This window comes from Triplophysa dalaica, chromosome 4 (assembly GCF_015846415.1).
Source record: "Triplophysa dalaica isolate WHDGS20190420 chromosome 4, ASM1584641v1, whole genome shotgun sequence".
Lineage (NCBI taxonomy): Eukaryota > Metazoa > Chordata > Actinopteri > Cypriniformes > Nemacheilidae > Triplophysa > Triplophysa dalaica.
Genome location: NC_079545.1, coordinates 6,328,755 through 6,350,421, shown reverse-complemented (window position 1 = coordinate 6,350,421; position 21,667 = coordinate 6,328,755). Strand labels below are relative to the sequence as shown.

Below are 21,667 nucleotides of genomic sequence, written 5' to 3'. Positions count from 1 at the left end.
TTCCCAGCTCCGTAGATTGCTCCCTGTGCGCTGCCCATTGCGCGATAATATCTCCCAGCAGCCACAGACTTTATATTATAATCATTAGTGATCCTTGCCCTCTCACCCGTAGTGAAGAATAATCGCTGAGGAACATTAATCTGGGCTGGAAACTACCGTGCCTCTCTTTTCCCACATGGCAATCGAAGATGTGTAGCCTAGTCCGAATTGTGCATTATTCTTTTTTGATAACTAATCTTGAAAAGCAGTCGTCGTTTACTCGTTTTAATTATGCAGTTCCGTTTCCTCGGTTCTTACGTATAGGCTAAATAGACTTTTGAAAATTCATACAATTTCGTTAAGTACACGCTATGTTTCTACAAACCAAATGGTATAACCAGTTGTGTGCATAACTTTTAAAATGTTTAAGCTGCATTTGTGATTAAATGCTTTTGAACATTTTTGACTTTCCATGAGACATTATTAGTAACAACGTAGCAACAAAGCATATAGTTTCAAAATACCTTAAAGATAATTAATGTGGAGTGCTTTCAATGTTTTTAGAAGGGCATGTTATGTTTAAATTTGTTAATTTCATTTTTCGTTTTTCTATTCTTTGGACTTTACTGAAGAACAATGACATTTTTGAGACTAAAAACAGGCTGGCCATCTTTACACCCATTTTGTTCTTAACTTTGTTCATTCAATTTCACCTCCTTTACGCATGAAAAAGCACGTAAAATAAATTAAGGTAAATGTATAAAGATGGAAATAAATTCAATATTATGCTTCTCTGAACAAATACAAACGCATAAACCGTGCATGATACATTTTCTATAATACATACAACTCGTTTTTATTCCACTGCGGAAATTCTGACAACATTGTTTTGGTAACGCTTATTGTGTGCATTCCCAAATGTACTGAAGACAGAAGAAATTGAAAGGGAATAGTATTTTCCACTGAAATTATTGTATCTGATTGGTTCTGTTCCAGTATGACGTCACGTCGCAGGGAATTAGGGCTCTCGAGCTTCCAAACGCAAGCAAGGGACAGAGGCGACAGAGTGCGAGATGTGACTGGAAATGACACATATATAGGGATATACGAGGACTGAGACAATCCATTTGAACTTTTTTTCAACGCGACAGAATTAAACGCAATTTGCTTTTTATTTATTTTAAAGCATTGGAAGCTTTGGAGATATCGTGCGCTTCATCGAAATCAAAATAATATTTAGCTTTAGAATTTGTAACGATATTTCGCTCGACACTTCAACGACAGCTTTTTTATTGTATTTTAATGAAATACACCCATTAATGATAAATCGTCTTTAAATAAGGATTCGATGACCACGTTTATGTGCTGTAATTTGAGTCGAAATACTGGGATGCTGTAATTTAACCAATGTCTGCATTCGTGGTGACGTTTGGTTCACTTGGATCGAGGACCAGATAGTTTTTTCCAAACTTCAAATAGATTTTTGCCTCCAAACAAGAACAGCAACGCAGTGAAGGGAGTCCCAAAATATGGTCCACTGCGCTGGATGCGAGAGGCCTATTCTGGACAGATTTTTGCTTAACGTCTTGGATAGAGCATGGCACGCAAAATGCGTGCAATGTTGTGACTGTAAATGCAATTTAACTGACAAATGCTTTTCGAGAGAAGGACGACTCTACTGCAAAAATGACTTTTTTAGGTAAGCATTGGAATAAGTTACAAACTCCTTCTTTTGTAAAACATTGTAATAAGAATAAGACCAATATTTATGAAATTCTAAAATGCTCTTATAAATACGCAAGGCAATCTTAAATCAAGCTGAATTTCTTAAATACTTTTTAAAATTTATATGTATGGAAAAAAGATTTACTATGCACATTACTTTTTACACCCTAAAACCATTGTCAACTTGTTATGACAGACCGAAAGAATTCTCTTTGTTTACAAGGTATGAATGTCAGGTAGGCAGAGAGATGAGAATTACACAAGCTATAAAGACGAACGCCGAACGCATAGCTTTAATCTTTCGCAGCACATGAGCATGCTTGCAAAAGTGCGAGCAAAGATGTGATAAGTGGATTTGAATAATGAATTAATGCCAGAAGAAAGCCACAGAATTTGTATATAAATAAATAATAAATAAATGTGGCTCTTTTGAAGTTGGAGGGTGTCTGTTTATAATTGATTCCAAAAGCAAAAATTAATATGCTGTTTTTTAAAATAATCATTTAGTATAGGTTGTACATCGCTGTGTAAGGAAATGCATCAATTGCTACTTTTTCAAAAGCACATTTTAGGAACAAAGTGTGAAATTATACGAGGTTATTTAATTCGGTTAGTTTTTCCTTGGAAGCAGATCCAAACAAAAATGCTGTGGTTGTGATCTTTCTGAAGTTCCATACATTTTATAGACTGCATTTTTTTTTACTTTGACAATTAATGTGACCTTTTTTAATGATGCCTTTGTTTTCTGCAGACGTTATGGCACTAAATGTGGAGGCTGCGCGCAGGGGATCTCCCCCAATGATCTAGTTCGGAAAGCACGGAGCAAAGTCTTTCACCTGAACTGTTTCACTTGTGTCATGTGCAATAAACAGCTTTCCACCGGAGAAGAATTATATATTCTAGATGAATCTAAATTTGTCTGCAAGGACGATTACATGAATAACAGCACCGGAAAAGACACAAACCTTCTGTCAAGTGAGTATCTTTGTGCCATTCTCTTTGTAAATAAATAAGTCCTTATGAACAGATTATTCATGTTTGTGTAGCATGAAAATATTCCATAATAAATTAATAATATATAATAGAGCCTGCTAGGTGATAGTCTTAGATTAGTACTTATTTTATTCATGTATTCGTTTCAGTTACTACGTGCAGTGATCCGAGCTTATCGCCAGAATCTCAGGATCCACAAGATGATTATAAAGACTCTGAGACTGGACACCTGTCCGACAAGGAGACCTGCAACAACGAAAACGATGAGCAGAATGTAGGTGGCAAACGCCGTGGGCCAAGAACAACTATCAAAGCCAAACAGCTAGAGACACTAAAAGCTGCTTTCACTGCTACCCCCAAACCCACCAGACACATACGTGAACAGCTGGCTCAGGAGACAGGCCTCAGTATGAGAGTAATACAGGTAGGCCTAAGTCTGCAAATTGCTCAATAATGCAAATGTTAAAAAAATGCACTCTAAAATATATTAACAAAGTTGAGATTTCTAAAGGGGAGACCCGACCTTACTATTTGCAATACAGATTGTTCATTTTTGTATATTACTGTGTTGTAAATGCAGTCTTTTTGTTGATGGACTTGCCTATACGTTCGTGCCATTATTATAACAAAAGACATTGACCTTGAACGGAGTGTCAATACATAAAGCTGGTCACGCATATACACAACACGTCGTGGTGCTGATTAATAAATTAGATTTTTTTTAACGGAATTAATGCGGAGAGCATTTTGTGACTGAAGAAATTATTTTACGAGAAAATATACTCTTTCTCACCTCTACTGCTTGTGTACGTATGGATTAAAATGGTAGCCTGTCAATTTACTGAGTAGGCCTATATTCTGTTTCTCAAACGACAATATATCTGTGAAATATATGACTTTTCTGTGGATTAATTTTAAAACATGAATTTCCTATTAATGTATGAAATATGTACTGTTCTGGTGTGCAGGTGTGGTTTCAGAATCGGCGCTCTAAAGAGAGGCGCATGAAGCAGCTGAGCGCACTGGGCGCTAGAAGACACATGTTCTTCCGCAGCCCGAGGAGAATGAGAGCGCTGAGCGATCGTATGGAGTCAGGAGAGCTCATGGCCAACGGACATTACTCTTATTATGGGGGTGGGTGAGCTTACATTTATTAATGTTTATTATTAAAATGTACAATTATTTAAAGAATTAGGAGCTGGGATATTGCTTTGTTCATATCTGCTTGCTGTACGCTGTTAAAAGGATGCTTCAAGATGCCATAGAAAACCATGAATAAGTGGTTTCACAAAATTATCTTTATAGTGGAAATGTTTATAATTTATAAAAAATAAATAAAGGATTCTTATAAGAATACAAATAATCTTCTATGGCATTAATGAAGAACATTTTGTTGTGGTGCACCTTTTAAAAAGTGCAGAAGCATTATAAAGTTGTCTATTACATTTTGTAAATTGTAATTACATTTTATTTGAACACATACTTAACGGAAACCATGTGTTTTTTATACAATCCTTTATTAAGCCTATTTAAATTTCACATTGTTCAGTTTTGTTGTGATCAACAGTGTGCTTAGCCTTTACTCCAAGCTCTTCTCTTTTTTGCAGACTATCAAGGTGAGTTCTATGGCCCGGGGTCTAATTACGACTACTTCCCTCAGGGTCCACCATCCTCCCAAGCCCAAACTCCAGGTGATCTAGGATTCATGCCCTCCTCTGGCCCATCAGGAACCCCTCTAGGGAGTATAGAGCACCACCATGCAGCACACCACCCCTCCAATGAGGCACAATGCTTTAGTGAGATGATATCGCACCACCCAGGGGACTCCCCCAGCCCAGATCCCAGCGGACCCACCTCCATCCACAGTATTTCCAATGACTTGTGTGACTCTAATCCGCCCTTCACATCCCTGAACTCTCTCAGTGGCAACGGATACAGCAACCAATTGTCACTCCCCTCATCGGAGATGAATGAAGGGACGGTTTGGTAGCTTCTGCACAACCTGCACTGTGTTTCAGGATTTTCAAACATGTGGAATTGTATTATTTGTGTGTGATTTTTATATAGCAACAATATTTTAGTTAATTTATCCATGTATTTATATATCTATTTGAGTCGTTTACCTATTTATTTAATGTATTTATCTATTTATGTGTACTTGAAAATGGAATGTCAAATGTTGGTCTCTAGACCTTATAGCAGTGCTAAAGATTGTCCACAGAATACTGCTACTTGTAATGACAGTATAAGAAAAGCTGATGCAGAATGTTTATATTTACACCTGGTGTGTATGTTTATATATAGGCTATAACCTGACTCCTAAAACCTCTTTGCCCTTTAAGGCTTTGCCATGATAACATTTGAAATCATCTCACACCAAAATCTCTATCTGTCTGGACATGTGCATTCATGCTTATAATTTTGCTAAATTTCAGAATATTTGCCTTCAAAAGGGAAACTGAAAGTGTTGGGACAAACCCTTTATTTGAAACGAAATATCACTTGAATTATAAGACAAAGTCTACCTTCTATAAATGATTTCATATGGTCAGTGGACAGAAAGCAGTCACTTGTTTACATACATTTTCTTCAGGGGTTTGAATAATAACAAAGAAAAAACCCACTTGATACTGATGGATACATTTTTCTTCAAAAAGTAACCAAACTTTTGTATTAAATTTATATTTCAGTTGTGATTCCCTGTGCTAGTTTGTACATGATACTGTGTTTGCACAAAGAATACACTATGTTGACAAATTAATCACAAACATATATTGTCAACTTATTTTTTAAACATTCCTCCAGTAACTCATTGAAATTATTCATGTAGAGCTTTTTTTATTTTCTTCAAAAATTAGCTGGTTTAAGTGACACTGATATCAAATTTAAACCCTGATAAAACCTTTCATCGTTTGATCTTTAGAACAACATGCACATTTTAGAAAAATACTTCTTATTTTATGCAATAATTGGGTCAGCATTCAATTTCGTAAAGACACCCATGTCCTGGTGGGTGAGGAGAGAACCCCCTCATATGATTGTAAAGCGCTTAAGTATACAGCAATACACAATAAAGCGCTGTATACATGCCTCATTCATTCATTCATTCATGTAGATATCTTGTTTCTACTTCACGTCATATTTTTTGGATGGGTTCTTTTGAAAAGACCATTCTTGTGTGTACACGAACATTTAAGTCTTGACCAAAAATGGATTGAACATTTTCATGGCAATTGCCAAATGGTTCATTAAACAAACGCTGTCGTTGAGGCTTTAAACTGTTAAAAAATGTATAATTTACAAGAACAATTAACAGGTCTAAAAAGTATAGCCTACATAAATCAAACAACTATTTTGGTCAACAATTATTTTAAACAAACTGTATAGGCTACAATTGTTGCTGTTTTAAAAACAGAACAGGAAAAATGAATATGTTCTGTCGCGGTCAAGGACTAAAGGTTCCAGTTTTATGTGTTTAACTGTGTGTTTATTATTTATCCAAAGCTTTAGCCTTACAGAAAAACATGACATTGGACTTTTACTCATAAGTAAAACTCACAAATACTATTTGACAATTTAAAAATCTAAATTTTACAATTGATTTACAAGAATATGATTATGTTTTGGGAGCAACGTTTACTGTTGGCATACGCGTTATTGGTTTAACGTTTACTTGTATCACTCTAATCTGATTAAAACTGTTTTTATTAACCTTTTCTCTTTCTACATATATGCCTATTCGTGTAGGCCTATACTTTTCATTTTGTGTTCCAAAAGGCCTAGCTTGTAGCATAGCTGGCGTCTGTGTAACAGTAACCACAATCAGGAAACCATTATAAACATATTTTTGTATAGTGATTAAAATAAACTAGACATTCTAAATTAAGCTTTTTGAGTATTCGACAAAAATGTATTACATTTTAATTCTAATTCATAAAACCGTATGTATACTATAATATATATATTTTAATTGTCTTTGTTTGAAACAAAAAATAAAGAAAAATAATATAATTCAAATATCTCTTTTTGTTTAACTGACTGTAACTAAATTAATTTTCCTTACTTTGTACGCAACTTTGAACGCAACTTTGACCATTTAATGTAATTTATTTACACACAAATTGTCACATGAAAAAGAAGTAGATTTATAAACAGTAAAACCGTTTTGATTATATTTTTATTATAATTAATGCCATATAGTTTATACAAAGAGAAACATTCACATTATATCAAACAAATATAAATGTAAAAACAAACGAGCCAGAGTCTGATTTCTCCGTAAAAAGAAGCTGTTGAACCCAAGCCTACACGGGCGCGCGTTGATGACGTCACCGGCAGCGTGGTGGGACAGACATGGCAGCTTCCATATCACAGCAGCTCGAGGATTTATTAAACCCTTTACCAAACTTTGTAGATCCCGAAGACGACGAAGATGAAGGTAATACGAATTTGGCACATCTGCCGTTCTTTCTTTGTTTTTTTATATGTTTTAAGTTATTTTGTGACAGAGATATTTGCAGATCTGTCACCTCCAGTACCAGCACGATATGACCCCACGATTGTACTGTGAACAGTTATCAAACTTATAGTTTTATACAAGAAGTTAATATCTGATTGAATTTGGTACTATATCAGTGTTAATATTTTGTTTTTACAAAATAAACTTCTTTCTGTGTCCTTAGAATTACAACTCAACGAAACTTTGTTACTTCTTACTTATTGTACCCATTGTTTTCCATTTTATTTACCCTTTTATTCAATAAATGTATACAAATGAATACACTCTTGAATGTATAACAATATTGTTATACATATACAGAGAAATATGGCTTATTTAGCTTTGTGTATCTAATATGTTGGTCATATGTACATACTGAGCAGTGTATGATCATAACTCTACCTTGGTCTAAATAAACGTTCTTGTCAATTGCAGAGACGAAAGCTAAAGTCGTAGAGAGGTTTGATGAAGGTCATGATGATGAAGAATCTGCATCTGGTCATTTGCGGAAGCGTACTGCGTCCATTCTGGCAGATAATGATCGCAGGTATAGTGGCAAGGCAACATCCAGAAAACAGCTACAGAACGAGCTTATTGGATCAGGTGAGATGACATGGGAGTGAGTTCTATATAAATAACTACTTTAGGGATGTACCATGGTATTATGTTAATCTTTAAAGCACTTTGAAATACCGTGCAACTACCATAGTATTTATCTGATAATTATTTAGCACATATGGTTTAAAATACAGTAGTTTACCATCTTATACATCATTGAACAAGTGTCTTTTTTACTTTTTCTAATTTAATAAAGAATATAATGCCAACAACAGTAATCTTTTAGTTAATTTAAAAAGAATGCTTTTTATAAATTAAGTAACACATTTTTTATACCACCACACATTTTTAGCTGATGAAGAGGAAGACGACGATGATGATGAAAGTGGAATGCTTGATAAGTACATGGAGAACATTGATGATGTTGAGGAGGAAGACATTGAAGATGAGGATGAAGATGATGAGATGGATGAAGACCAAGATGACAACGATGACGAAGAGGATCTTATTGGAGGCAATAACTCGCAGATATCCAGCTTAATTTCTAAGATGAAGGGCACAGACTTGAGGAAATTCACAGAGGGGATGGATGATCTGGGAGACAGTGAAGATGAAGAGGACTCTGCTGAGGATGATGAGGAGGAAGGAGAGAGTGAGGTCGACCCTGAAGAAGAGGAGGAATCTACTCTGAGGACTTTCTCTAAAGAGAAGGTGGATGAAGAGGTTCAAAAGGGGAAAGCAGTGCAAAATCAACTTGGTATGGAAGAGTTTGAATTCACACACAAAAAAATTAATCAATAGCAATTTGTAATAAGTTACCAGAATCTGTATTTTACTCGCCTTTTTTGCTGTTCTCAAATCTTCACAGCTCTTTGGGACATCTTGCTTGAAGGACGAATCAAAATGCAGAAGGCTCTTGTGACAGCCAATCAGCTTCCACAATCACAGACATTCCCAGAGTTCAAGAGTAGGGGAGGGCCTGAATATGCAGAAGCTTTAAAAAATAGTAAGTGAATTAATACTTAAACTATAAACAGGTTCATCGGACGCACACGCTTGAGCCGAAGTTAACTTCCAGTCTGTGTTTGTTGATCGGTCTGGCTAGTTGCTGTTAATATAACTGGTATTAAAATGTAATTCAATTTATATAAATATGAATTTAAATAAATATTTTTAAACAGGTTGTGTAAATTTTTGTCACATTTAAGTTTAGCCAAGTTACGGTTCTTCTCATAGACATAAATAACTAGATGCAGTGTTCAAGTGCTCCAGGCACATAGACGTGACTTCCATCTTGGAACGGTCCACTGACATCACCCCCAGTTGACTAGAGGGTGCTACGCAGCCATGGCTGTTAAAGCCACGGGGATTTACATTTGCGAAAAATTGGATAACCTTTCGTTATTGTCATCTGTTAGTGTAGCAGATATGATGTTTGAGTTAACACAACAATAAAACATTTTTAACAGTACACAGTCCACTTGATCTTGAGTGTTAACTGACCGGCTCGCACTGTTCCAATATGGCGGACGACATGTCTATAGCGGCCCATAGAAACTTAGTTATTTATATCTACGAGGGGAACCGTTACTTGGCTAAACTTAAATGTGACGTTTTTTTAACCTATTTAATAAATTGTTTATTTAATCAAATTAATATACAATACAATTCAAGAAATTGGCTAACTGCTCTACTTTAACCCCAAATAATACTGGCTAGAAATACTTTAAACTTGCCAGCTAATGTAACTTTCTTATTTTTTTTGCTTATCAGAAACAATCTGCAGGGGATGTGTATGTGTACCGGAAGTTAAGTTTGGACCACAAAAGCGTGCATGAGCATTCATGTTTGTTTATGTTGTTTCTTTGAAACGTTCTTGATCTTCTTGGGGCTAATTTTGTATTAGCGTTTTAAGGATAAGAATATCAAAATATCTTTAGCCTTGCAAAACCATAATCGACTACATTCTTGTTTGCAAAAAAGATTTATTGGGAAAAACTGTCCTTTATTTGTTCACTTTACAGGAGAGAAACATTGTAAACTTAAAATTTGATATCCTCTGAAAGTTGTCTGGTATTATACATCGTGTGAGTGCGAGTCATTTTTGATCTATGCTCTAACAAGAATAGTAGGCTTCGGTTTGTTGTTGTTTAAGCCTGCTGTCTTATGTGCAGTCAGCTGGGACGCCCCGAGGAACTGCAGCCTCTACATCAATTAATTCAGTTGTAGTTTAATATCAGGATTCTTTCGGCTAGGAGAAAACGTTTGCGCGCACCTTCGTTCTCGTGCAGATCTGGGTGCTTAGAGGGGCTGCCTGCTTCTCATTTGCATATTTATTGCAGTGGTCTTTTAGCCAGCGAATGATTGATGTTGGGCCGTCCTCTTGAATTCTGAACAGCACATTGCTTTTAGATGGAAGGTGAAGGTTTGCGGTGCATATGTAGTTGTGTACTTTTGATTAGCAGTGACGATAACACAATCTGTGCACCTTCCCATCACTCTTTTATTTACTTGCTATCTTTATGATATACGATTTTGTGTAGGGTTAAGGTTTTTCGGTAGCTGATGTTTGCTTTGCGGATGAAACCTGAAAGCATATTTGATAAAAGAGAATTTAAAATGTAACGCTACTTTTGCTTTTTATTTCTTTAGAAGGATGAGACCAGCCAGTTGTAAAGGTGTGTAGTCACTGCACGACCAGTGGCAGAGATCACAATATTTTACTGTAGATTTTCTTTAGAAAAGAGTGATGCATTCTCATTCATTTCAATCGAGAGCTTTTGACTCTGCGAAACGTGCGACTGTGACCTTGGGGACAGAAAGTGGGCGTTTCCAGCGATGGGAGTCAAGAGACAAAAGTTGAGAATTGAGCAAGCAGCGGAGCGCACATCATCCGTCTTGCGTCAGTAACTGCAGTTTGTTTATAAATGTTACTAGAGCAATGCCTTCCAACAACCTTGTAGCAAGAGACTAGCGAATCAGTTGCTGGAGGTCTGAACGCACAGTACCCGTGCAGTTTTTCCGTGAACTACCGCTCTTTGATCAGTAGGAAGTACTGCTCCATCTAAAATCACTAAGAGATTAACTCGCTTGTAATGTGCATTTGAAGAAGCAACACTCGTCAGACATCATCATTATAAATATACTGTATTATCATGAAAGTATCGAAACATATTGACGAACAGCGATAGAATATGCCCATTGGCATTTCCTGGAAGTAAGTGTATAAATTGTACTTCTTCCACGGCCCATATTTTAGAGTTTCCATGCTAAAGCGGCCTCTGGCTTTCAGATGTGGTGGCATTTAACTGTAATTCATTGAGAAACTGAGCTGAAGAATAGCACACTTAATCATCCCATCCATAGTCTATACTATTTTGGTCCTAGAGAATTAGATTTACTTTGCCACTTGAGACTCATACCTGTCCGAATCATGATGGCTGAGTATCTTTGTGCAAACATAGTACTGAATGCGGAACATGCCAAACTAAGGTTGGAGATATTTGACCAACTAGCACCATTTGAAAACTCACACCAGCAGTTGACAGATCAGACCACTGAAACAAGCTATGCTTTGAAAGAGCCACAGTTTTCACATTTTTCATCAAGTTAACCATAATTGGTTTACCCGTAGCTTGCCTCCATCAATCTTGTTTGATGGTGTGCATGCATCAGGCTTTAGAGTTAATTTCTTCACACGTATTCTTTGTGGTTTTTAACTTGTTTAGTGCAGGTATGGCTTGGATTAGAGGAGGTGAGTTGTAATGACCCTATATTTTGTGAAGCAAGCTAAATTGATGCCGTGCTCAGACAGGTGCCACATGATAAGCTCCAATGTGTGTGTGGTAGGTCATAAAGCCCTGAAGGCTCTACAGAGATCTCTGCTGGAGCTCCAAGATCAGCTACTCTACCAAAACCCAGAAACCCGAGGAATCTCGGAGGGCAAGGCCTGGTCAGCTAATAGGTATTAACTTCTACCATTAACATAAATTTCTTCTAATAACATACAATCCACATACACCTGTATATGTATGATGTGTGCTTATTTATTGAAATGTATTTGCATGTTGGTCAGTTCAACCTAAGTCATTAAAAAGGATTTGTCCTGCATGTCTCGAGCATCAGTGCAAAAACAGTTTGAAAAGCTCAATGAAACTATGAAAATGAAAACTTCTCTTGTACTGCGTGGATGAGCTGCTTTAGAGGCATTGTAAAGTATATTTTACTTCTAACACAGCAAAAATAAAGATGATGATGAGGAGATAAACAGTGAGGATGAAGAGGAAAATGTGGATGACGATGAGGACAAGGCGACAGGTCGAAAAGGTCCCCCCAAACGAAAGCTGGAAATGGCAGAGTATCCCAGTCTCATGGCCAAACGCTTTGCTGCTTTTCAACCATACCGTGACGCCAGCCTGCAGAAATGGTACGACAAGACGCGGCTCACAATGGGCAAGACCAATAAGGTAACAAGAACACAGATGCTCAATAAAGTGTACACCTAAGTTATGTTCCTTTTTAATAGTAATGATTTGTTCCCTTCTTATTTATACTAGACAAAAATAATGATTATTAAACAAAATATATCAAGCAATGTTTAAATTGGTTTTATTAGGGTTTAACTGCTTGCTTTTTCTTGCATTTCTCGATCACACAGGGCTTTGGAGCATTTGACAGGAACATTCTGACACAGGTGGAGCAGGTGTTAATGGATAAAGAGAGGCTGGTGAGACGTACACAGACTCGCAGGTCTCAGTACAGAGTTCTGGGAAAACCAGAGCCCGCCGCACCGGAAATAGAGGACACAGCCATCACAGAAGGAGAGGTAGGACACACTTCTCAGCTTGTAGAATGCACCTCTCTTATTGAGTCAATGGGTCTATAGTTAGTGTGGGTTATAGTAATTAAAATTAGAGAATATATTGCAGTTTAATGACAATCATAGTACTGGTGTAAAAAAGAATGCTGTTTATGTTTTAAGTGTGTTAAGTGACTCAAATTATTATGAGCAAGGCAGTAACGTAATACACTTTATATAAAAGTAACATTTGAAGACATTCAAGACATGCAACATTCTGATGTTTCAGGCAGCAGAACAGGCACTAAAAGCTAATTTGCACCTCAAAGATCTGGATGAGGAGATTTTCGATGACGATGACTTCTATCACCAGGTACGAAAGAAGAATGAATAATAAAAGGATTTTGATTTGATTTTATAATTCACTTATACTTGCCTCCTGTTGCATCTGCTATTGTTCACTGATGTATTTGAGTACTTTCTGCAGCTCCTTCGAGAACTTATCGAGCGCAAAACAAGTGCAGTCGACCCCAATGATCAAGTGGCCATGGGAAGGTGGGTGGGAGTGCGTGTGTACAATGTAAAGATTTGAACAAAATATTAACCCAACCTCTGGTCTCACAGGCAGTGGCTCGCCATCCAGAAGTTACGTAGTAGAATCAAGAAAAAGGTGGACACTAAAGCTAGCAAAGGCAGGAAGATCAGGTAAGCTTTCAGTCTCTCGGACTACATCAGAGATGCTTTAAAAGAGATGCACCAAATAACCACAAAGAGTTTCTTGTATTTTATTGTATAGCTTCTTTGCATCAATCCAATAATGTGAAAAGCTATATATTTGATTTTTTTTTAAATAAGATTCAGACAGTATTTGTTGTGGAAAAAAATATTTTTAGTGTGTGTGAAGTGTTTCCCAGAAGTTCAGGCATTTCTTATTTACACATGAACTATTAAATTGATTTAATATTTTTAGCTGTCATTTTTGATACAGACTGCTTATGTTATTGTTGAAGATAAACATTAATTCATCAGAATTCAAATTGCTACTGCCGAAAAGTTAGCAGGGCAGATAGTCCAGTATTAAGATTTATAATCTTAATATTTAGATATTCATTATAACATTTCTTCCTAATATTTAGATAATTTAGATGTTTGATTGTGTTTATATTGTTGCAGCTATAAGGTGGTGTTTGTTTATTGGCAGGTTCCATGTTCATAGTAAACTAATGAATTTTATGGCTCCCCTGGACGACAGCAGCATGAGAGATGATGCCCGGTGAGTGTTATGTTCTCATGCGTTAATAACGGTTCTCATAGTAAAACAATAGGGTATAGTTTTTTTTAAAGTATTTATTACTTCTAATTGAAACATCCACAAAAAAAAAAAGGAAAACAATTCAGGTACTTTGAGTAATGGACGATAACCAGAGAGTGTAAGTTTGCATTCTAGCTGCCCTTTTGCATTCATCACAAATGGAGGAATTTAGAGAGTGTTGTGTCAAACTTGAGTTTTTATTTTTGTTGATGTAGGGCTTAATGACACATTTAACAAATTGTATGGTACTTTTCTGTTCCCTATCCACTTTTGTTGTATGGAAATTAATAATATAAACATATTCAAACAAATTTTCCTTTTGAAAACTAATACAGATTTAAGACTTTCAAAACTCATTGGCTCTCTAACTGAATAGTCTTGTTCAGATATGTTTGTCTTCATATTTTACTGTTATTTTCTGTCGGTTTATGTTTGCAGTGAGGAGAGCAGCAGGAAGTCCTGGCTGTGTGTGTGCGCTTGTGTCTGTTTAATGAATGGTTCAGTTGTGTTGTGTGCCTGTCAGCCAGCAGTAATCCTCCACAAACAGAGAACAGACTAATCAAACATGCACTAGAGATATGCATATACACAAACACTCACACACCGACGTTTCAAAGATTTCAGCTTTAATCCCTTCTTTGTTTTGTTTTTTTGTACGCCTTCCTGTGGTTCCAAAAGACATTTGTGCGTTACTTGGTAACAACTTTTTGTTTAAGCGGCACCCAAGTGAGCAAACCATAAGAATGTTTAAGTAAGGGATAACCTACATCCAGAGGCTGTTAATGCAGAATAAACCCTGACATTGTGACCGGGACCCAAATGCGAACAATGGGAACAAAAGGAAATCATAGCTGTGTGTAGGGTACAGTAACACATGTGCTCTATACAGTTGATCTGTTGCACTCATTAGGAAGATTCTGGATTAAATCTAGTGTGTTGATCCCATTTTGGAGTCTTTACACCTCTTTGCTGTCTACTAAAGGTGTAGTACACAATCATTCTGAGACTTTATTTCGTTCTGTTCCTTTACAGGGCCTTTTCATATTTTTTTTACAAAACAGCTTGCTTAATGTTCCTTTGTGTTCCATGGATTAAATCCATGTGGTGTGATGTTCAAACAACACGAGAAAAATCCTACTTTGAGAATTTTCGTGTGATCCATTCTTTTAGGTTTTGAGCACATACTTGACACCGTAATTATTCTAAAGGAGGTTTTTAGGGTTCCAGCGTTATGCTGTTTGGAGTGCTGTAGAGGAGAGATGCAGATGTGTAGGCAGGATTAGAGAGGAGAGATTCTAGCTAAGAGTGGATTGATGAAGAGCTGCAGGTGACGGATGGACTTGGCCTGGTGTTCACGGTCACAGCGTTTTCCTACTTGAGCACGTAGTGGACAAAAACATGAAGCACTTGAAAGTGTCAGAAGCAAGTTGTGCTACATATTTAACCAGATGAGAAGTTTACACAGAATATCTGCCATCAATTACTTGAAGATATTTGCCTCGTACCAAAGGGGTTGTATACGGCAAAGCAGTTTATTTAGGAATATTATTAAACAAGAAAGGAACGATGTTAAATACTGGGTACTGGGTGTACGTTATCCTTTACTGTAATTTTCACGCTTGACAAATAATAGTTCCTTAAAGCCACACTATTGAACTTTTACTCACGGCTCCCCCATGTGGTTGAAAAGTGCAATTGTCTGTTACCGGTGTCGTAAATACTGTCACTGTATAAGCTTCCCATGAGCAGTGCAAAACATGTGAATTTGCTGACTAAACTGATAAACTGGTGAGTGAAAAACACGTGGTTTGGAACCATGTCGCACTCTTCTGCAGGCAGGGGATGGGCGTGTACCGACCCGAACACAGAACTTACAAAGTGTGGTTGAAGCCGCTATGGGGCTGCTCAGATAGCAGCGTGAATAGAATAAGTCCAGTTAAGACTTGTTCTAACACTATAGTTTTTCGACATTGAAGTTATTTTTCTTAAATTACTTTAAAGTGTTGCTTTAAGAATAACAAATGTGGCTACAATAGCTGTGCAGAAAGGTTTGTGAAAAAAAGGTTGCAAATGAAGCTATCTAGTTATGTTGCATGACATCTGTAAGAGAATCAGCGCAGATCTCCGTATGTATGAACAACAGCCATGTTATCAGTACAGTAAATGACACAAACTGGAACGTGACTTTCGCCAGCCATTACATGCGCACACACAAACATATGCATCTTATTTACATAACAATCGTTGCACCACAGAAATAATAATGATATATGTCAATGGCATCAGAGAGGGACGGCTGACCTTTGCAGGAGAGAGAAATTCAAGGCAACCTTTTCCTCATACAGCCTGATACACTCGTACACACAAACATTACCGTATCTCAACACCAGTTCTATAGCCACGACACGCACCACTGGCCCCATGAATGTTAATGCTGATATAGTGGGATGGGAATACACATACACACACACTCTTTCTCTCTCTCGCACAAGGGCAAGCTAGTGAATACACTGCATACGAATACTGCATGGCTTCAATAGATAATCACTATGCATTTGTCCCCAACGGGGTGAGGGAAAGAACTGGGGACAAGGGTCGGATGGGGGTCTTTGGTAAAACCTCATCACAAGAGACTGGGTTCTGGTCTCAACGTTCCCCTTTGATCCGTAGCGTCCCTCCTCACCCCAGCAAGTGCTGTTAAAATCAGAATATGTATGTGTTGTGTGTTCGTCACAGTGTACAGTAATCCTGGACACTGGTGTTGCATTTCTAATAGGGATTGAGGATTTAAGTGAGTCTGTTGACATGGGCTCAGCTCCGGCCCTCTGGGACATTAGCATCTCAATCTCAGGCGTCTGCATGTGTGCTTTTGTGCGCTCTGCATTAAAGAGGGCCATAGTTTATCTATTAGGATTTGTGGCCTTTAGTGGCAGAAGGTTTAGTACGAGCTGTATGAGGAACCAGGGTATGATAGATATTTGGGTTGGGCACTATCTATATCTATACACAAAGAAAGCAGAACATTTAAGTATACAAGTTCAGTCATAATAAATAAAGTGAAATGACACAGGGAATAAGTATTGAACACATGAAGGTAACAAGGTGCAAAATGGCATAGAAAGCCAGGAGATCACCTGAAATCTGTCAGTATCGAGAGAGAACCCTTCCCCCTATCAGTACTAATTGATATCAGCTGCTTTAGTCCTAATTGATGGCCTGTAAAGGCTTCTCATTACCTAGGAGGCACACAGGAAAGACTTCATGATGGGTAAAAGCAAAAAACTCTCTGTAGATCTTCGTAATCTTATCATGGAAAAGCATTTTGATGGGAATGGTTATACGCGCATTTCCAGAATGCTGAATGTTCCTGTGAGCACTGTGGGGGCCATTATCCAGAAATGGAAAGAGCATCAGTTCACCATAAACCGGGTACGATCAGGTGCTCCACGTAAGATCCCTGTCAGAGGAGTCCAAAGAATAATCAGTAGAGTTCTCCAAGAGCCAAGAACCACACGGGCAGAACTTCAGGAAGACCTTGCATCAGCAGGTACTGTTGTTTCAAAGAAAACTATAAGCAATATATTGAACCGCCATGGCATGTTTGCTGACTCCATTGCTGAACAAAAAGCATGTTGAGGCTCGGTTAAAGTTTGTGAAAGAGCATTTGGAGAAGCCTGTGGATTACTGGAAGCCCATAGTATGGTCAGATGAAAGCAAAATTGAACTTTTTGGCAGTCATTCTACACACCATGTTTAGAGAAGAAATGGCACTGCCCACCACCCCAAGAACACCATACCAACAGTTAAGTTTTGGGGTGGAAGCATCATGGTTTGGGGCTGCTTTTCAGCAAGGGGTACTGGCAGGCTTCATATTACTGAAGGCAGGATGAATGGAGAAATGTACCGGGACATTCTGGATAAAAATCTGCTGCCATCTACCAGGAAGCTGAAAATTAAAAGAGGTGGACATTTCAGCAAGACAATGATCCCAAACACAAGGCAAAGGACACAATGAAGTGGTTTCAAAGAAAGAAAATCAAGCTGCTTGAATGGCCCAGTCAATCACCTAACCTAAATCCCATAGAAAATCTATGGAGAGAACTGAAGATCAAAGTTCATAAATGAGGCCCAAGGAACCTTCAAGATTTAAAGACCATTTGTGTGGAAGAATGGGCCAGAATCACTCCTGAGCAATGCAGACGACTGGTCTCTCTATACAAGAGCCGTCTAGAAGCTGTAATCACCAACAAAGGCTTTTCTACAAAGTATTAAATAAAGTGTGTTCAATACTTATTCACTGTGTCATTTCACTTTATTTATTATGACTGAACTTGTATACTTAAATGTTCTGATTTCTTTGTTTGAATTCAATATTTGGCTTGATGGCTACATCTGCTGGAAATTTTGTCAATATCCCACTTAGAAATCCCCTTACTGATAAAAATGCTGATGTGTCAAATACTTATTTTCCCCGCTCTATCTATCTATCTATCTATCTATCTATCTATCTATCTATCTATCTATCTATCTATCTATCTATCTATCTATCTATCTATCTATCTATCTATCTATCCATTTAGAAAACCATTTTCGTTTAGTTGAACAGTAAATGTTGCCATTGAGTGAGATTTTTTTTTAACCTTTTGGATTCTGTTTTGTCTGTTTGCAGGTCTGAGCTGTATCGTTCTCTTTTTGCCAACGGTCCGGTGATGGCACAGTGATTCAAACATCTGTCTCAATACTTAAATCGCAGCGTCCTAACAGCAAGTTTAATAAAGGGATAGTTCACCAAAAATAAAAATGCTGTATCATTTATTTACCGTCATGTTGTTCAAAACTCAAAAAAAGATGTTTTGAGAAACGTCTCGGTGGTTTTGTGTCAGTGGAGTCCAGTGTTGTTTGGTAAACAACGTTCTTCAAAATAAAATATTGCATTCTGCAGAAGGAAGAAAGTCATACAGGTTTGAAATTTTTGAATTTTCATTTTTTTGGTGAACTGTCTCTTTAACTGCACTGTTGCCAAACATATCTACTGGAGATGAAAACCTTCATAAACCCTGGACTCAGCTAATGAATTTGTTTTTGTGTTCATTTTTTTTTATTGTCTCTGAAAATATCTGTAAATGAAACAGTGTTTCTATTAAATTTCAAAGTTACAACTTTTGTTGCCTCTTAAATAAACACCTTGCCATGTGTTATTGTGCAGATCAATTGATGAGCAAATAATAGGGAAACCTCAACTGCATTTTGACTCTCTGGAAGCATGCAGAACCACTGGAATATCAGGGAAACGCCTCACTTTTATTTCCATTGAATATTGGATTGGTTTGATTCAGTTTGGTCCCTGCATTTGATGGCAGATAATGTGAAAGTAGACGGTGCGTTGCACACAGAGGGGTCAGAATGGGAGTGATTGCTATATTGATAAATCTATCGAGATGTGTTTCTCTGTCTGCCATTTCTCAAGAACATGAATACAAGCACTGATTATCTGTCAGTTGAAACAAGATTGTGTTTCAAAGGGGCAATGTCCTTGTGTCACTTTTGGAAAAAAAGGGTGTAATAGGAAAATTGGTGGTCTGTGTGATAATGTGTTAATGCTAGTGTTGCATACATTCATAAGGATATTTTTTAGCAGGGTCATTTCTGTGAAAGGACTGGTGTGGTAAGTTTGAGTTCTAAAAGTCAACGAAGCATATTGAAATGAAAACAATTATATAACTTATGGGTTTTTAAAGCGCTACACAACTTGTCCCCAAACTATATTAGTGATCTCTTAGGGTCAGTGTGGCCTTCAAAGTAGGGAAAGTCTGATGTGGGAATCTTTTACAAATGTGACCCTCGATCACAAAACTAGTCTTAAATTAAATGGGAACATTTTTAGTAAAAGCCAAAAATATATTGTATCGGTCAAAATTATAGCTTTTTCTTTTATGGCAAAAATCTTCAGGATATTAAGTAAAGATCATGTTCCATAAAGATATTTTGTAAATTTCCTACCTTCGATATATAATTCTTTATTTTAGTGAGTGAATGGCCTGCTACAGCGCCTCCGATTAACAAATTCAAAGGCAATTTTCTCAATATTTTGACAACCCATACATCACTAGAAAGCTTGTTTATTCAACTTTCTGATAGCGTAAAAATTCCAATTTTGAAAAATTTACCCATAAGACTTGTTTTGTCATCCAGGGTCACAAATGTTGTATTACGTGTTTGTTGGTCATATGTGTACTTGATTGGATTTAAAATGTGTGAAGCACTTTGGGCAACAGCATTGCATTTAAATGTGCTATATAAATAAATGAAGTTGAAGTATCAAGCTCAATGTACTTAAAGAATACAATACCATGTTAGATCATATATTTTATTCAATTATTTTTGGAGCAATAACAGTTTGCACACAGGAAATTCTCCATTTAGACAGTCTTCTGATTGCGTTCAGGAACACATTTAGAAACACTTATAGACGATTAAAGCAGATGTCATACTTATCACAATGTTGCCATGTTTACAGAGTCAATCTATAGTCCGGAGGTATCTCAAGGTTTTCCAGTAGCATCTCCAGCCATCAACCATGATGACATGAGAATTGTATTACTCCATTCACTCATGCGAGACACCCTTACCTCTGTTGTTATTTTTGTTAAGCAAAACTATAACACACTTCTTTGCATGTCTTTCTAGAATTCAAATGGTTACTATGAAATTCAGCTAAAAATGTGCAGATGCTCTTACAGTGTAATGTACCGTCTTAACTAAAATGCAAATCACCTAATTTTTTCATTGTTTAATAAATTAGTCATGACAACTCAGCATTATGTAATCTATGCTAAAAACAGCATAATAGCACAATATCAGTGAATACACATTTTTTTTTAAAAATCACATCGTTGGTTAAGCCACAAGAGAAAGCAACAAGCTGATGCGGTCATACGGTTCACTCGACCATCTGCATGTAAAGAAATACTGCGTTCGCAACAAACGGTCAAAGTCTCAAATTGCTCACTTTTAGTGTAACCTGTGTGCAAGACAGTGAGACATCCAACATCTGCACTGTTGTTTTGTGGCTAAAAAATGTTCATGCACACAATTGTGTTAAACAATTGTGAAAATCCTAAGTCTAGTGTAAAAAATGTTTTACTTTAAAGCTGTAAACTGCTAAACACTCTCTCTCATACAGTAACACTCTCTAATCGCCTTCTACAGTGCCTATTGAGTGTTACAGAAAATAAATTCTTGTGGGATTTTTTTTTTACTTTAACAATTGGTCTCTGCTTATTTATCAAAGTGCACTTGACTAGATCGCAAAATGTATAAATGAAAAAATGCATGTACAATTTTTGACTAAAGTGTCTAAAGGTGCGCATTGATATCTGTAAATGTTTTCTAGTGGACAAACACAGTATATTTTGACATAAGACCTCATCAGAATCATAGCCCACAGTGTTAATCACAGCACTGCCATGTTGGCTCATCTGGTCCTAGTTTCCAGTAACTCTATTCTCATAGCATTAGAAGCGGACATCTGATATGATTGTGTAGATGCTCTATGAGGGGGCGGGGGCATCCATGGTGGAGAGAATGCGGACCACCTCGGCACGCTGTGTTGGGGAGATGTGCTGGGTCATGTGAACAATGGAGTCCATGGCCACCTCAGGGTTAGCTTGAACCAAGCTAAGACAGAAAGAGAAACAAATGCAAGATAGTATCAAAATGTGTTTACAACATAGATCTAGATTTGTCCGTGTGTAGAGGTATAAAAAATGCACAGATGCATTTATGTGAGAAAGGAAATGTAATT

General features: G+C 37.1%; 3 protein-coding genes across 8 annotated transcripts in view; 2 read left to right on the top strand and 1 right to left on the bottom strand.

Annotated features, from left to right (window-relative positions):
* Positions 1-1,506: 1,506 nt before the first annotated feature.
* lhx1b (LIM homeobox 1b) lies at positions 1,507-4,816 on the top strand. Its single transcript, XM_056746740.1, has 5 exons — positions 1,507-1,678; positions 2,456-2,679; positions 2,847-3,121; positions 3,666-3,831; positions 4,305-4,816. The coding sequence occupies exons 1-5, from the start codon at positions 1,509-1,511 to the stop codon at positions 4,685-4,687; spliced, it is 1,218 nt and encodes a 405-aa protein (XP_056602718.1). The 5' UTR covers positions 1,507-1,508; the 3' UTR covers positions 4,688-4,816.
* A 2,210-nt stretch (positions 4,817-7,026) lies between these two features.
* On the top strand, positions 7,027-19,058 carry aatf (apoptosis antagonizing transcription factor). Its single transcript, XM_056746972.1, has 12 exons — positions 7,027-7,135; positions 7,631-7,798; positions 8,106-8,510; positions 8,622-8,759; positions 11,603-11,717; positions 11,991-12,219; positions 12,411-12,578; positions 12,841-12,924; positions 13,039-13,106; positions 13,176-13,256; positions 13,753-13,824; positions 18,533-19,058. Exons 1-12 carry the CDS (start codon positions 7,051-7,053, stop codon positions 18,582-18,584), a joined length of 1,665 nt encoding a protein of 554 aa, XP_056602950.1. The 5' UTR covers positions 7,027-7,050; the 3' UTR covers positions 18,585-19,058.
* Positions 19,059-20,216: 1,158 nt separating this feature from the next.
* Positions 20,217-21,667, bottom strand: part of acaca (acetyl-CoA carboxylase alpha) — a 38,978-nt gene continuing 37,527 nt past the window's right edge. For all 6 annotated transcript variants that reach the window (XM_056746687.1, XM_056746688.1, XM_056746689.1 and 3 more), the window contains one exon: positions 20,217-21,540. In XM_056746687.1, coding sequence (XP_056602665.1) covers positions 21,414-21,540 — 127 coding nt within the window. In that variant the 3' untranslated portion in view covers positions 20,217-21,413. The remainder of the gene's footprint in view (positions 21,541-21,667) is intronic.

Excerpts from the sequence above, each read along its gene's own strand:
- aatf (XM_056746972.1), top strand. The coding sequence starts at position 7,051 with ATGGCAGCTTCCATATCACAGCAGCTCGAGGATTTATTAAACCCTTTA. Across the intron at positions 12,925-13,038 it reads ACGATGACTTCTATCACCAG|CTCCTTCGAGAACTTATCGA; the intron begins GTACGAAAGAAG and ends TACTTTCTGCAG. Across the intron at positions 13,825-18,532 it reads AGCATGAGAGATGATGCCCG|GTCTGAGCTGTATCGTTCTC; the intron begins GTGAGTGTTATG and ends GTCTGTTTGCAG.
- lhx1b (XM_056746740.1), top strand. The coding sequence starts at position 1,509 with ATGGTCCACTGCGCTGGATGCGAGAGGCCTATTCTGGACAGATTTTTG. Across the intron at positions 1,679-2,455 it reads TGCAAAAATGACTTTTTTAG|ACGTTATGGCACTAAATGTG; the intron begins GTAAGCATTGGA and ends TGTTTTCTGCAG. Across the intron at positions 3,122-3,665 it reads TCAGTATGAGAGTAATACAG|GTGTGGTTTCAGAATCGGCG; the intron begins GTAGGCCTAAGT and ends TCTGGTGTGCAG.